At 44.5% G+C, this 13,676-nt stretch overlaps 1 protein-coding gene across 3 annotated transcripts in view; it reads right to left on the bottom strand.

Annotated features, from left to right (window-relative positions):
• CACNA1C (calcium voltage-gated channel subunit alpha1 C) overlaps window positions 1-13,676 on the bottom strand; it is a 611,706-nt gene that overhangs the window by 172,533 nt on the left and 425,497 nt on the right. For 2 of the 3 annotated variants that reach the window (XM_039869218.1, XM_039869219.1), the window contains exon 8: window positions 5,285-5,388. In XM_039869218.1, the coding sequence (XP_039725152.1) occupies window positions 5,285-5,388 (104 nt within the window). Of the gene's footprint in view, window positions 1-5,284; window positions 5,389-5,471; window positions 5,652-13,676 lie in introns of all 3 variants that reach the window. The other variant, XM_039869216.1, reaches the window with a different exon arrangement.

The following is a 13,676-nucleotide window of genomic DNA, read 5'->3' as shown; positions in this document are numbered from 1 at the left end:
CCCTCTTCTGGAGTTGGGAGAATAGGATTGGGATCAAACTGGAGTAGGGACAACTGACACAGTACTGTTATACCATCTACCCCATGGAATGAAAGCTTATCATCCATACCCCAAGACCTCTGGGGACCCAAAATAAACACTCACTGGGAGAAAAGGAAACTGAGGTGTGTTGAGGGTGTAAAGGGGATGGAAAAGTGGTAGAGGCAGATCTGAAGCCCTGTGGCTCCCCTTGGCTCCCAGGGAGCATAAGTTACAACCAGACCATGGTCGGATGGAAGGCGAGCCAGGTTTCCCTCTCCAGACCCTACTGCAGTAAGAGATTTTCTGGGTGGCAATGCCTAGCTCTCTCCATCTTCTTGCCTGGATGCCAGCCATGCACCTGTTCTGAGGGACTGAGCTAATGAAGACATGAAACCTCCACCTGACGGGCTGTGCCGGGCCCAGGGACCGGAGCCGGCTAGACAATCAGTCACAGCTGTGGGATTTGTCATAAGGCAGGACATCTCTTGCCAGCAATGGCCAACATAAAAAATGAGGGGTGGAGTGGAGAGCTGGGGGCCAGTACTCAGTAATGTAAAGCATGCAAAAGGAGATGCATGTGGAAAATCCAACCACTACAGACAGTTGGGGCTCTAGGCCTTCTGATAATCAATACAGTCGGTCCTCATTATTCAGATTCCATACTTGTAATTTGCCTACTTGCTAAAATTTATTTGTAACCCCTAAATCAATAACTTGTGTGACTTTGAAGTCATCCGCAGAAATTTGCAGAATGGCAAAACTGGAGTCACGTTTCCAGCTGAGGTCAGGTGATGTGATGCTCTGCCTTCTTGTTTCAGCTTTTAGATTGTAAACAAACATCCTTTTTATGGTCTATTTAGTGCCATGTTTTTGCATTTTTGTGCTTTTGTTGGTGATTTTTCTGTTTAAAATGGCCCCTAAACATAGTGCCGAAGTGCTGTCTAGTGTTCCTCAGTGCAAGAAGGTTGTGATGTGCCTCACAGAGAAAATATGTGTGTTAAATGTGCTTCATTCAGGCATGAGTTACAGTGTCACTGGCTGTGAGTTCAGTGTTAATAAATCAAAAATGTATTTTAAATAAACTGTATTTAAACAGAAACACATATAATACAGGGTTATGCATTGATCATAACTCTATATTTCTCCTAAGAGCAATGGTTCACTATTCACTAATTCAGTGTCTGTGGTGACTTCCTAGAGTAATGAGAATTGACTATATATGTTGCTGTCTCTCCTGCTTCCACTCACAAGGCATGTATGTCCTGGCCTTTCTCTTGCTTCCCTCTGGACCTGGGTATTGTGTCTTAACTGTGGTGTCATGGTCCAGCATGTTTACCAGTTGTAAAATGCCTACCCATCAGGCCCTTTGCTTTTGGGGAAGAGAGACATGCTCATCTCCCAGTGGGATGCCTACTCATCTAAGACATCTTGGGCCCCTTGTCAACTGAAGGCATATGTCTGAAGCCCTCAGTTTGCAATCACTTAAAAACAAAAAGTAACTGGATTCCAGAGTCCAGGGACTTTCACCTGGTTACAGCTCCAAGCACAACTTTGAGAATCTCATCGTCACTGTTTTAATTCCGATGGGCCAGAGCCTGAGTTTTCTAGAGGGGAAAGCAAATATAACCTGATTCATATCTTTACTAATACTAGTCTCGTGGCTTGTGAAGATCAATAGATAATGAACATGAAAGCACTTTGAAAAAATCCACAAGATATATATTGTTTACACTGACTGTATCTGGCATTGTCAGGAATACAGTGTTCTGGATATGTGAGTGTTCCACATAAAGAATGCTTAAAGCATCTTCTAATGACCAAAATTTCTAATTTCCACGTTCTAAATGGAAGTGTTATGCAGTGTCATCTTCATTACCTTCATGAGCATAATGCTATGAGCACAATTTAACGTTTTCTTGGTGACTGAAGGATATAATTTATGAGGCTGAGTTACTGTGCTGGGCTGCAAAATAATATTATCCTTAATTGATGGCTATAGGTTTCATACCCCCAGCCCCAGAATGCTCCAAGCCTGCAGTGCTGTTGAGTTGGGGGCTCTGTTCTCTCTCAAGGACTATTAGGATTAGCAGGGCTGCCAGCCCCCATACTAAATGGCCCTGCCCTACTGCAGCCTTCCAGTGGTGGCTCTGCGGTTTCCTCCTGGGACTCTTTCTGGTCCCACTGGCTGTTTCTAGAAGCCTGCCATGAACCACTGCTGCTGCCTGCTCCTCTCATCCTTCCTTATGGCAGCTTCTGCTCTTCACCTCCCCACTTTTTGACTGTAATTTCAGAATGTGGGATTAACCAGCCACATGGGTTGGGGGTCAGTATAACATGGAGGTTAGGAATAGAGGTTATGAGTTCACACTGCTTGGGTTTAATCCTGGATCCTCCATTTTTCACCTGAGGTAGTTTCTTCATTGAAACCTCAATTTTCTTCTCTATAACATGGAGAAATGAATAGCACCTAGCTTGCAGGGTTGTTGTGAGCATTAAATGAGCTTATCCCCCTAAAGCTTTGAACACAGAATCTGATGTAGAGGATACTGGTTACTGTTAATGTTATTACTTTGAAAGTGAATTTCATGGGGGCTCTGAGACATTTTTGAATGCTTCTGGAAGGTTGGCTTACTCAGGAGTCTGACTGATGAATAAGTGGGTGTTTTGCTATATTCTTGTGGTGACTATTATATTGTTGTCTGACTAATCAAGATGCTGATTCGAAACCAAAAGTGCTGCCACCATGTAGTCAGCCAATAGGAGCTTGAATCCAGGTTTTGTCACTTCAAGGACTCAGGGCAGCCCATTCAGAGTGGCCAGCCCTCTTGACAGATTAGGAGAGGGTTCCCCAAATCAGGAAAGGAAGATGTTTACCCACACACACTTCTTCATCTGGGCAGAGGGTGTTCCCAGGAAGTCTTGGGAAATGTTCTGTCAACAATTCTGGAGCTATTAGGAGCCAGCTGCCACTCTGGGAATGGGTCAGGAATCAGGTGCTTAGGAAAGTCTCCAGGAGACCAATATACGGACTCGAGGACTCACGGGGGCATATGTCTGAAAGTCTTAGTGTTCCTGTTCAGAGTCCACTAACGTTTTGAGCATTACTACATGCCAGGCTTTGGGCTTGGTGTTGTTACACACTCTCTCTCATTGGGACTGAGTTAGGCCAAGACATGGTCTTCAAAATGACTTTACTTTTACATCAGCAGCTGCTGTCATTGGATGTCTCTGCTTTAATACCACCAGGAAGATAACTCTTCTGGTGGGGCCAAGAATTACTGGGGCAGATACTCTGCTTGAGGAGGGGCCTTCATAGTCTAGTCCTCTCTCTCACATCAGATTCTGGAAGCAGGGGGAATACCACTTACTTAGATTTGTTTCTGCTCTCTAGGGGAAGAAAATGGAATCGTTAGGACATTTTCTAAAAGTTCAGAGCTCTCACTTGTGTTATAGTTCAAGCTCATTCAACATACATCTAATGGGCAGTGATGGGAAGATGGGAGCCTGTTCTGATATTTACCTGCAAAATGACATCGTACAAGTCACTTAACACCTCTGGGCTTACTTCCTTCATCTTTAAAAGGAGGGTTGGAGTAGTTCTAATATATGATGATTTTATTCAATAATTCTAGTTATGATAGGCATCAAGTAAATAATAATCATTGTAATAACAGCATCATTACTGAGCACTTACTATATGCTAAGTATTTTACATAAATGATCTCATTCTATCATTACAGCAACCTATAAGTTAGTATTATTATCTTCATTTTTTCAGATGGGTAACCAAAGTTTAAAAAGGTGAGTGTTGCCCAACATTATACAACCAGCAAGTGCAGAGCTGGGATATCCAAATTTCTGTCTTGAGTGGGGGTGATGAGGTTGATTTTTTTCAACGCTTTCCTTGTTGATTCACAGGGACATTTTCTCATGTTGGAACACAAATATGAAAACTCTTCCACCCTCCAGGCAACTAATCAGGGGCTTATGTCATCCTGATGGAAGACACTCGTTTCCTGTGTGGTCTTACCTTGGTAAGAGGCATGATGTCATCAAAGTCTCTAGCAGCCCACCCACCATGGGAAAGAATGAAGATGGAAGCAGAGTCCTTCACACAATTCCAAAGACTAAACTTGATGCTCCTCCACAGCATTAGGCTATGGCAGGAGGGGGGATTGCTATTCTCAGTTTATTACTGACTAAAAATGAAGATCAATCTTACTCCTTAAGCTGAACTTTCTCCCAGCATTAATGTCCCCGGAGATCCAGGAAGGGCTATTCAAAGCAGCTGACCCGTCTTGAGCAGAGCAGAAATAGATTGCCACCCACCCTCTCCCCCCGACCTTGTAGCAAAGGCAGCAAAGAGTGTCACCCAGGAGCAGGTCACCAGGAGCATTTAGGTATTAGGCCTTGGCCTGGCTGGTATGGTGAAGAAGAAAGTGGGCTAAGTAAATATCCAATGCACCCCACGGTATAAAGGTGGCCATCCCCAGGGCTCCTCTACGCCCTGCACATCTGCTGCTTCTACTGGTTTATAACTTCATCTGAGCAAAGGCAAAAATTAGGTAGACTTTATACTTGTAGTCAAGTAGATAAATTGAAAGGAAAGTTTATTGCATTGCCCCTATCCTCACATAAACTAGGGCTTTAAACAGTTAAGTGCCCTTTCCATTCAGAAAAGTAGAGGAGACCAAACAGAGACTGCTCAGTGTATGAATTAGAGACAAAGAGAATGATAGTTTTAGTCTGTATTTCTTATATATATTAAGTCAAACTCTGGTTCAACATGAATAAAGGCTTTCTGAATCTTCACTGTGAGCCTGCCACACAAACTGTGACTGGCTTGGGAGGTCAGGCAAGTACTTATCTGCAAGGTTGCTGCATATATTGAAAGCACACAGTCTACGAATTTTCCCAATTCCAGCTGCCAAAACCTTCCCACTCCATGGTCTCACCATGCTACTCCTCAGGTGCAAGAAGCATCCTGCCTACCTGAGCAGCTGCCTAATGGAGGGAGGGGCTTGGATGAGCTGGCAGGAGACAGGCGGGCCTCAGTATCTCTTGGTGAAGCCCAAACCAGTGGATTAAGCCTTGCATGTTTGACCCTCTGCCCAGCCAGGCCAAGGACATTCACTTCAAGGCTCCTGAGGTGGCCCTTTATCCCAGGTTCATCAGAGCCAGAAAAAGAATAAAGCCAGGAATAGCAGAAAGAATAAATAAAATAAACGGAAAAATCAAGACCTTTTTCCTTGGTCCTGCTTACCCGCTAAGGACACCGAGAACCAAGTTAAGTACAAAAAATGACCCTATGATGATAAGTGTAACAAAATAGATCCAGGGCCAGTCCCTTCCTACGGCATCATTGACCTGGAAGAACGGAATGATAGTTAGTGAGGCACACGCAGCAGCTGAGCACGGCCCAGAGCCCATCGCCGGCTCCAGACACTGACCCACGCAACGCTGGGACCCCGATCCTCCAGGTGCAAATCAGAGGCCAAACAGCCTGCCAGCCAATGGGTCAGAATTTGTGGTTGAATGGAGACTTTTTCCCCTGGTTTTCCTGGGCCTCTTAGGATCCCATCCCTGAGGATGTTGGCAATGGATGGAGTGGAACCTGGGACCTTGCTCGGCTGCATTGTAAAGAGGACATAGAAATGGTCAGCTTACCCGCTCAACACACCGAGAACCAGATTTAGAACGAAAAAGGATCCAAAGATGACCAGACTGACAAAATACACCCAGGGTAACTCATAGCCCATAGCGTCCTGCATCTGGAAAGATGAAGGAAAGTTAGGAAAGAGAGAAAGCAGTACTGAGTCAAAGTGAGGAGGCAAGTAGAGAGGGGAGTGGAGAGAATCTGGAGGAGACAAATGGGATTGAATTTGGTTTTTGTCTGCATGGATCGGGAATCCATTGCTATTCCGGCATCATCTATATTCAGAACAGTTCCCATGACCTTGACCTGAACTGTCAGAGACCTTTGTTTTATTTTCCGGAAGAGAAAACTTTCCCCAATGTTTTCTATTCAGTGTTGTCTAAGAAGGTAGGTAGCCTCAAAAAATAATTTCTTCAACAAGGGATGTTTTAGCTCACTTGGGTTTATGTGGCATTAAATCTTCCATTGCACCCTGAGATTACTGTCAGAAGTGCCTCAGCTCTTACTGCTAGAACAGGAGAACTGGAACCTTCAAGGATGTGGGAGAAGGAGATATTCCTAAGTGGCTTGCCACCTGGACCTGAGCTGGGCCCAGAATTTAGAGGTGAAACTCCAGGGCTTCATAAACACTGCAGGCCATGGGAAGGAAAGATGGTCATGTTGGTTTATGTATTCAGAGAAGGCTCCTGTGACTGTAACCACAACCTAGATGGAAATGGTCCTGAACCTGGAAACTGTGACCTGTAACTAACTGGCTAAGGAGACACTCCATGAGGAGCTGCAAAGCCCTAGAGTAGTTGGAAGCAATGATGTACAGAGATGGCTCCTATGCACATGGGAGAGCCATGTGCATCTCCTCCCAACTCCATGTTCAGTGACTTCACGATGGGCTTGAAATTGGCCATGGTGGACAGAAATGGGTAAATGATACAGATCAGTCCCCTTCTACACTGGGTCCCTAACAACTGGTTGTCAAACATTTACCAGCACACCACAGGTTAGTGGGTAGATGTGAGATGATGGCAGGTCACAGAGCAGCATTTTTATCAAACAGAAAATTTATTCTGATTAAGTTTCTCAAATCTATTTCTTTTTATGCTTTCTGACTAGATTAAAGGGTTTAGTCCTATTTTCCAAAACTGAACTCCATCTTTGTCTTTGCGGACAAAGACGGCTTACAGGAATCCAAATTCCTAAGTACACAAGCTTCTTGAATGAGTTACATCAGTGGTTCTCTGAGTGGGGTCCTGTGGACCAGCAGCACCAGTATCAGCTGGAACTTTTTTGAAATGTACATACTTGGGCCCCCTCCTGAAACTCTGTGGCTGGGCCCAACAACCCATGTATTCTCGAGCCTCCAGGTGAGTCTGATGCATGTGAAGGTCTCAGAACTCCCTGATTTACATAATTTTCTCCATAGCTCCCAACTTCAAATATAAGGACATAGCAAATATTGTGATTTACCACACACCTTTGCTATAGCGAACAGCAGTGCACCTCAGAGTGGGGTCCAGAGACCAACAACACCAGAACTATCAGGAGAGTTGCAAACAGTGCAGATTCCTGGGCCCCTCCCCAAGAACCCGATGAGCCTCATAACTCTGCATGTTAATCACTCAGGTGATTCTAAAGCAGGCTGAAGTTTGCTGATTACTGCCAGGTGTCTCAGGTGAGGTCCAGGTGTGCTGGGATAGGGCCACCCTCAGCCCTCAGGGCCCCTCAGGCTCTGGGAGACCTCACCCATGTTTTAAGTGTGCTGGAAAAATATGTTCTTTGTGTGCCGTGAACTAAAAAAAATCACAAGTGACCTACCTGGTCACTGGTTAGAATCTTTACATCCCAATATATTCTTTGCAAATCTATTAATATTTTTCTGGGGTCACTATATTTTGGTTAGAGGAATCAACTAAATGTACTTATAGTGCAGAGTACAAAAACTGTCAAGGGCTTGGGCTTCATTGATCAGAACTGAATCAGGGAAGAGAAGAATTCCCAACCTATGTCCACTTAGCCATGTCATAATTAAATTCAATTTAACATGAATTTATTGAGCATTCCTACTCCCACATACCCTGCTCTGCTTTTTATATAGTGCTTATCACTTTCTAACTGTATAATTTACTCATTTATTTTGTGTTTGTTTTCCATACTAGAATGTAAGCTCCATGAGGATGGGCACTTCTGGTCTGTTTTGTTCACTGGTGTATCCCAAGTGCTTAGAACAATGCCTTGTACGTGACAGATGCTCAGTAAATGTTTGTTGAGTGAATTAATGGACTTGATATATACCAGGCACTGTGCTGTAAAGAGGAAGCCCTTGCTGGTAGGGGGGACAGTAAATTAAAGGCAATCATAATACAAGATGGTAAATGTAGTTGTAGAAGTAAACATACAGGGTTATAGAAGCCCAAAGCGGGCAGTGGCTGTATGAAGCAGAAGAAGCAAGGGCTAGGCCAGTCAGGACAGGGTAAATCTGGCACTGTGGGGCCACTGAGGGCACAAGGAGGACAAGAGTAGGCAGGAAGCCCAGACGCCAGGTGATCCTGTGATGGGGCTTTCCTAGAAACTTGGCAATTGTGAAAAATAGCCTACAGCTGTACAGCCATCATGGCTCTGGGACAGAGGATTTTCCCATAGGCCGACCACTAAAATATCCAGCAGAACAGCAGTTGTGCAGAGTGACAGGGCAGAGAGGTCCATGTGTGTCAGAGCCTGACCCCACCACAGGGAGCCTAGGAGCCTCCTTTAACTGGAAGATAATTATCTGAACCAAGGCTGCAAAGGACACCAAACCAGCAGGAGGAAGTCTAGTAAATGCCTTCAGTACCAGGAAGAGAAAAACAAAATGACACCAATATAAGAAGGGACAGGTTGGGTGAAATGAGATTAGGGAGGAGAAAGGTGTGGGAGCCATAGTGAGCTAGCCAACCACAGGCCACATAACAATGGCCACGCTGGCCATGTGATACCAGGGTCTGTATGTCACATTTTATTATGCGAACTGTGACATAACCCTTCCATTATTCTTGGCAGCAGTCTTGTTAGAGCCCATGATTGCTCAACAGTATTTACAGAGTGCCCGTTGTGTGTATGACATTGTGTTCTGTGCCACAGTGAAGGTGACGGGGCTGGAAACAGCCCTGAGATGTGAGAAGGCATCCACAGGGAGGCTTCTATGGAAACCTGGATCCAAGGTCACGTGAAGCCTTCGAGTGTCCTATCTCTCCTCTCTCAGATCAAATCCTGCCAATGAAGGTCAGAAGAGGTCCCTTCCTCTTTCCTAAGTTGGTGCTCTTTGCTCTTTTGGGAGGGTGGGGAAGTCAGGAAAAGCCGAAGAAAGCTGTGGGCTCCCACCAGAGAAAAGGCACAGGCACACAGCGCTGTGCACACAACCTCACAGGTGTGCTGGGCCTGTGATGGACCAGCCAGCTTGTTGTGTGCTAACCCCAGGGAAGTGCTTCCCCAAGCATGGTTAGGGGGTCCAGAGCTGCAGAGGGGGTCTATTCTGAGCAAGTTCCCTTGCTCTGCCTGGATGGCAGACCTCCTCACCTTCCTCAAGACACAGCTGGGAACATGCAGTTCCAGGAAGAGATGACATGCTCAGTGCAGTTCACTGTTATAGAGCTGCCTCCAGAGCCTGGGCAGATGGTGAGTGGGAGGGAGGGCTGGTTGACTCTTTGAAATGAAATTTCTCCTGACTGCTCCTCATACCCCCTAAATTTTGTGAACACTCAACCTTGAGGAAAATATAGCCCTCCAGGCCACAAATCTCTGATGGGCCAACAACCCACGAGCCTTGATCTCCTTGGGCCCTTGTTTAGTTTGGGTGTTCTTTCCTCTGTGCCACACAAAAGGTGAGTGACTTCCATAATCACTGAAAACTTCAAATGGATGGAGCTACAGACCACATGACTCATAGATAGCTCATAGATAGCCTCGTGACACACCGATATCCCACAGCCAGGGACCATTTCCAGGAGACTCATAGTCTCCACCTAGCCCATGCTGTCCCATGTTTCTGCTTTGGTTTCTTCTTTGGCTGTGGGATAGTTCTTGCAGAGGTTCAAGACGAGGAGTAGGAGGTGAAGGGTAGGAGATGGGACAAGTGAGAGATTAGTGAGCTTCTGAGGTAGTCCTAAGACTACATCGCTCCCTCAGTAAGCAATGCTCAGCAGCCACCAGAGGGTGATTCTTTGGTCTGCCTGGCTCTGGCCTGAGAGGAAAGTGCTCCTTTTGTTTTCCCTCCTGCTTTCTCTTCTTTATTCTAGGCCACCTAATTTTGGAGGCAGACTGGGTAGATAGCACACAATGCTGGGTGGCTCTGAAGTAGGGCAATGCCTGGAGTGATGAGATTGATGTCTTAAATCAGCTGGAATGAAGCTATTAAGAAGAGAATGAATAAATACAGTCATATTTTCAAAAATTGACCCAGATGGCTGACACCCTTATTTAGAGGTGAAAAAAGGATAGGTCTTCTCTAACCATGAAAGCTAGATGTTTCTTAGGCTTGTAACAAAGGAAGCTTTGTGACTTTCCTAGGGGAGACATATGGAGAGGCATCTTGATGTTTACTATCTGTAGCACCGGGGTCTCCAGGCCCAAGAACTAACAGGATGACCCCTGCCTTTGCTGAAACACACACCTTTCTATTCCCAGAATCTGCGGACAAAGGGAACACTGAATGAAAAATACAGATCTTTCTGAAACCAATATCTAATTCCTTCAGAGGACCTCCAACCTTAAGCCAACATATGTTTTTTCCCCTGAAAAGAAAAGATGGGAGGAACACTTCTCAGCCCCTATTCTCTCAGGCTACTCTTGATCCTGATTTCCATGAGTTTTCAAGTTGTGGTACTTTCTTCTGTAAGGTTCATGGCATAGACACTGTGAATCTACAAAGATTGACTGTTGCAGTGAATGCCAAGAGAGGCTGTCACTTGCCAACAAAGGCAGGAGGTGTAAACCCATAAAAGTCACAGTGCTTTACATGGAATGTCATTAGAGGACAGGGTTTGCTGCCAGTGCCCAGAGCAATGACTTGATAAATCTGTGACTCCTAATGACCTTTGTCACCTTACTTGCTGGGACATGGGGTGTCCACCCACGGGTCACTGAGTGAGTAGCAAGGCAGATAACAGGTCTCACCTGACTCCATTCTGTCCCTGCATCTACTTATTGTTCTGCACAGAAAACCCGTGAGCGCCTCAGGGCACAGTACAAAGCCTGGTTTGCATGGGAAAGATACTAATAGACTCTTAACACAGAGGAAGGCAAGCCAATAAAATTAGCTCTTCCATCTATGATCTATTTAAAAAATCCTTCAACTCAGGTGGGATCATGCACTGATGTCCTGGGGGAGGTTAGGAGCCATGGAGAGTGGCCCCAGGTATGACACCTGTGGAGGGGACAGTGACTCACAGCCTAGAAGACTTGCTTGTTTGTACTGAGCGACACTGGGCATGGGTAGGGTGTGATGCCTGTGACTACACCCCTGCATGTGGCCTTTCAGACACTTGGGTGACAGCACTCTGGGCAGCAGAGCTGTTTCATAGGTCTGTTGAGAGAAGCTGAAACACAGTTCTTTCCAATCTCCCAAACTGTTTTAAGCTTGCTTTCCCAAGTGGAGGAGGCTTCTCTCGTGCTCATCATCCAACCTCAAGGCAGGCAAAAATCTCACCTCCTATTTTGTGCCACGCAATGCTCTCCATGCCCTCACTGAGTGTACTGACCTGTATTGCTAAGACACATTTCTTTGTGTCTCTTGTCTCTTCAATTAGATCCTAAACTCCTTGAAGGCAGGCCTTCTTCTCCTCCCCGCCCACCTCGCCCCAGTCCCCACTCACTCCTGGGAGCATAAATGCTTAATAAACATGTTAAATTGAATTACTGAATAATGAGAACTCACCTAACACCAGTGAAATGAATAAAGTCTAATAAGTAAATAAATAAGAGCTCTGAGAGATGCTAATTCTCTTTCTTGATATGTTTATAAACCAATAGTTTATTGTTTAGTCAACAGGCTCTGTTTAAAGCTGGGTAAGTGGGTAGCATTCTAACTGAGGCAGATTAAAAGTTAAGGGCCACAGTGTCCCAAGCAGGACCTACCACTTTCTCTACTTTGGTATCTGTTAAAGAGCCCAGGATGCCATTTCTGGATTACTTGAAGATTTTTTTTCTCAGCTGTTCATTTTTCTGCTTTCTTGATGCCTTCAGAAACTCATTTTCTATATTCTATAGTGAAAAGAGGTAGCTTTTTGAATAAAATATAGAGTGGGGAAAAACAGGGTAAAATCTGAATTTGACCTGCTTGATGCAAAAGACCTTTGTCATAAACAAGGGATATTTCAGCAGCACCAAGAGCAGAGATGAGGAGCTTTTGTGTGTGTGTGTGTGTGTGCACGCGCGCATGAATAAGAGAGAGAGAATTTGGTAGCAATATCTTCTCAGCATGTCCAGACATACAGTAAGATGACAAGACAAAGTGTAGTGGTGAAAACTGACATGAAAAGTTAAAATGTTACACTTTTGTTCTCAAGGTCTCCTGCTGGACCAAAACAAATCCAGATATTATAGAAGACACTATTTGTGATTCTAAAAATATTTTCTTTATATAATTTCTCATTAAGTTTTCTTTCTAATCTTATTTTTAAGCTCAATTGCTAATTTTTTTAAGTCAGTGGAAGACCTGGTCATGTAGAAACCAGTACAAGGGAGCAATAATTGGTGTTGAGAAGGTGATCCTGATGGTGGTAGGTTGGGGTAGGACGTGAGTCCAGGAAATCATAGACCAGAGTGCTTTACTATGCCATACAGTATGCAATATTTTAGGGGGCCCTGGATCAGAAAGGCATTGGGTGAGCAGAGGTCAATAGAATCCTCTTGATGAAGAATTATTCAGGCATCTAGATTCCTAAAGAGCTTGAAACACGTGTTCTTACATGGTGCCTGCTCCCACAGCTGCCTCCATTTCCCACAATTCTCACATGTGATCTTCTCTGGTGGTTCAGTGGCCATGTTATTCTGTTTCCCATGAGCATGGAAGGAGCCATTTCAAGTGCTGGGCATGAAGTGAGCACTAAACGGATTATTGATGTTTATGCTACTTAATTATGATCTGGCTACAATGTGGAAAAGATAATACACAGAGTTTCAAACACCCTAGTCTGAGAAACATATAGATGATCTTGATCTAGCACCTTCTTATATGGGCCTAACCCATATAAGATAAACAGTCTTGAATCATATGTAGAAGGCTAGGGATGTTCCGTTTTAAAAAAAATCTGAAAGTAGAACCGTAAACCAATGATAATGCCATACGACACTGGATTCTTTCTCTCTTGGTGTTTAACTGCTTCTCAAGAAGGCCAACATTTTTACTCGATTACCTCTCCCCACTTGTTTTTAAGAGGCATAGACATTCTGAGAGTAAACAGAGAGGCTTTGGTTTACGAAGCCGTTTCCCAAGGAAACCACACCTGGGTTTTGCCTTGGTTTCCAAATCCCTGTACCCTGTCATCTGCAGACCTCTAGAACACGGCACTAGGTACAAGAAACGTTTTAAGCTAATCATTTAGCTGATTGGAGCCTCCACCTAGTGTATGCCCAATAGCCTTAATAGCTGAGGAAATACTTAAGTTTTATTTAAGCCTTGATTTTATCTTTAATTTGATTTTACTTAACTTTGATTTTACTTTTAGTCCATTAACTCTTCCTAATCATAACAATGGGATGAAATAATTGGTATCAGAGAAAAAGAGAATTACTCGATATTTTCCATAGCAGGAGGCAGCAGTCTGCTGTTTGCTACTGGCGACCTCCCAAGTCCTTTCTATCCCAGGCAATATTTAGTGATTGAATCAATTGCTTCTTCAGTACTCTGATGACCTATTTTCTCCCCAGGAACACCTAACTAGCTGTTTGGTGGTTCAGAATGAACCCAGCTCTGGGTTTCCATTCATTGCCATACTTGAAAATCTGGGTTGTTCCTTCCTGCATTCTC

This window comes from Pteropus medius, unplaced genomic scaffold, assembly GCF_902729225.1.
Source record: "Pteropus medius unplaced genomic scaffold, Ma_sr-lr_union100, whole genome shotgun sequence".
NCBI classification, from domain to species: domain Eukaryota; kingdom Metazoa; phylum Chordata; class Mammalia; order Chiroptera; family Pteropodidae; genus Pteropus; species Pteropus medius.
The sequence above is the reverse complement of the archived record's forward strand: the minus strand, read 5'-3'. Positions and strand labels throughout refer to the sequence as shown.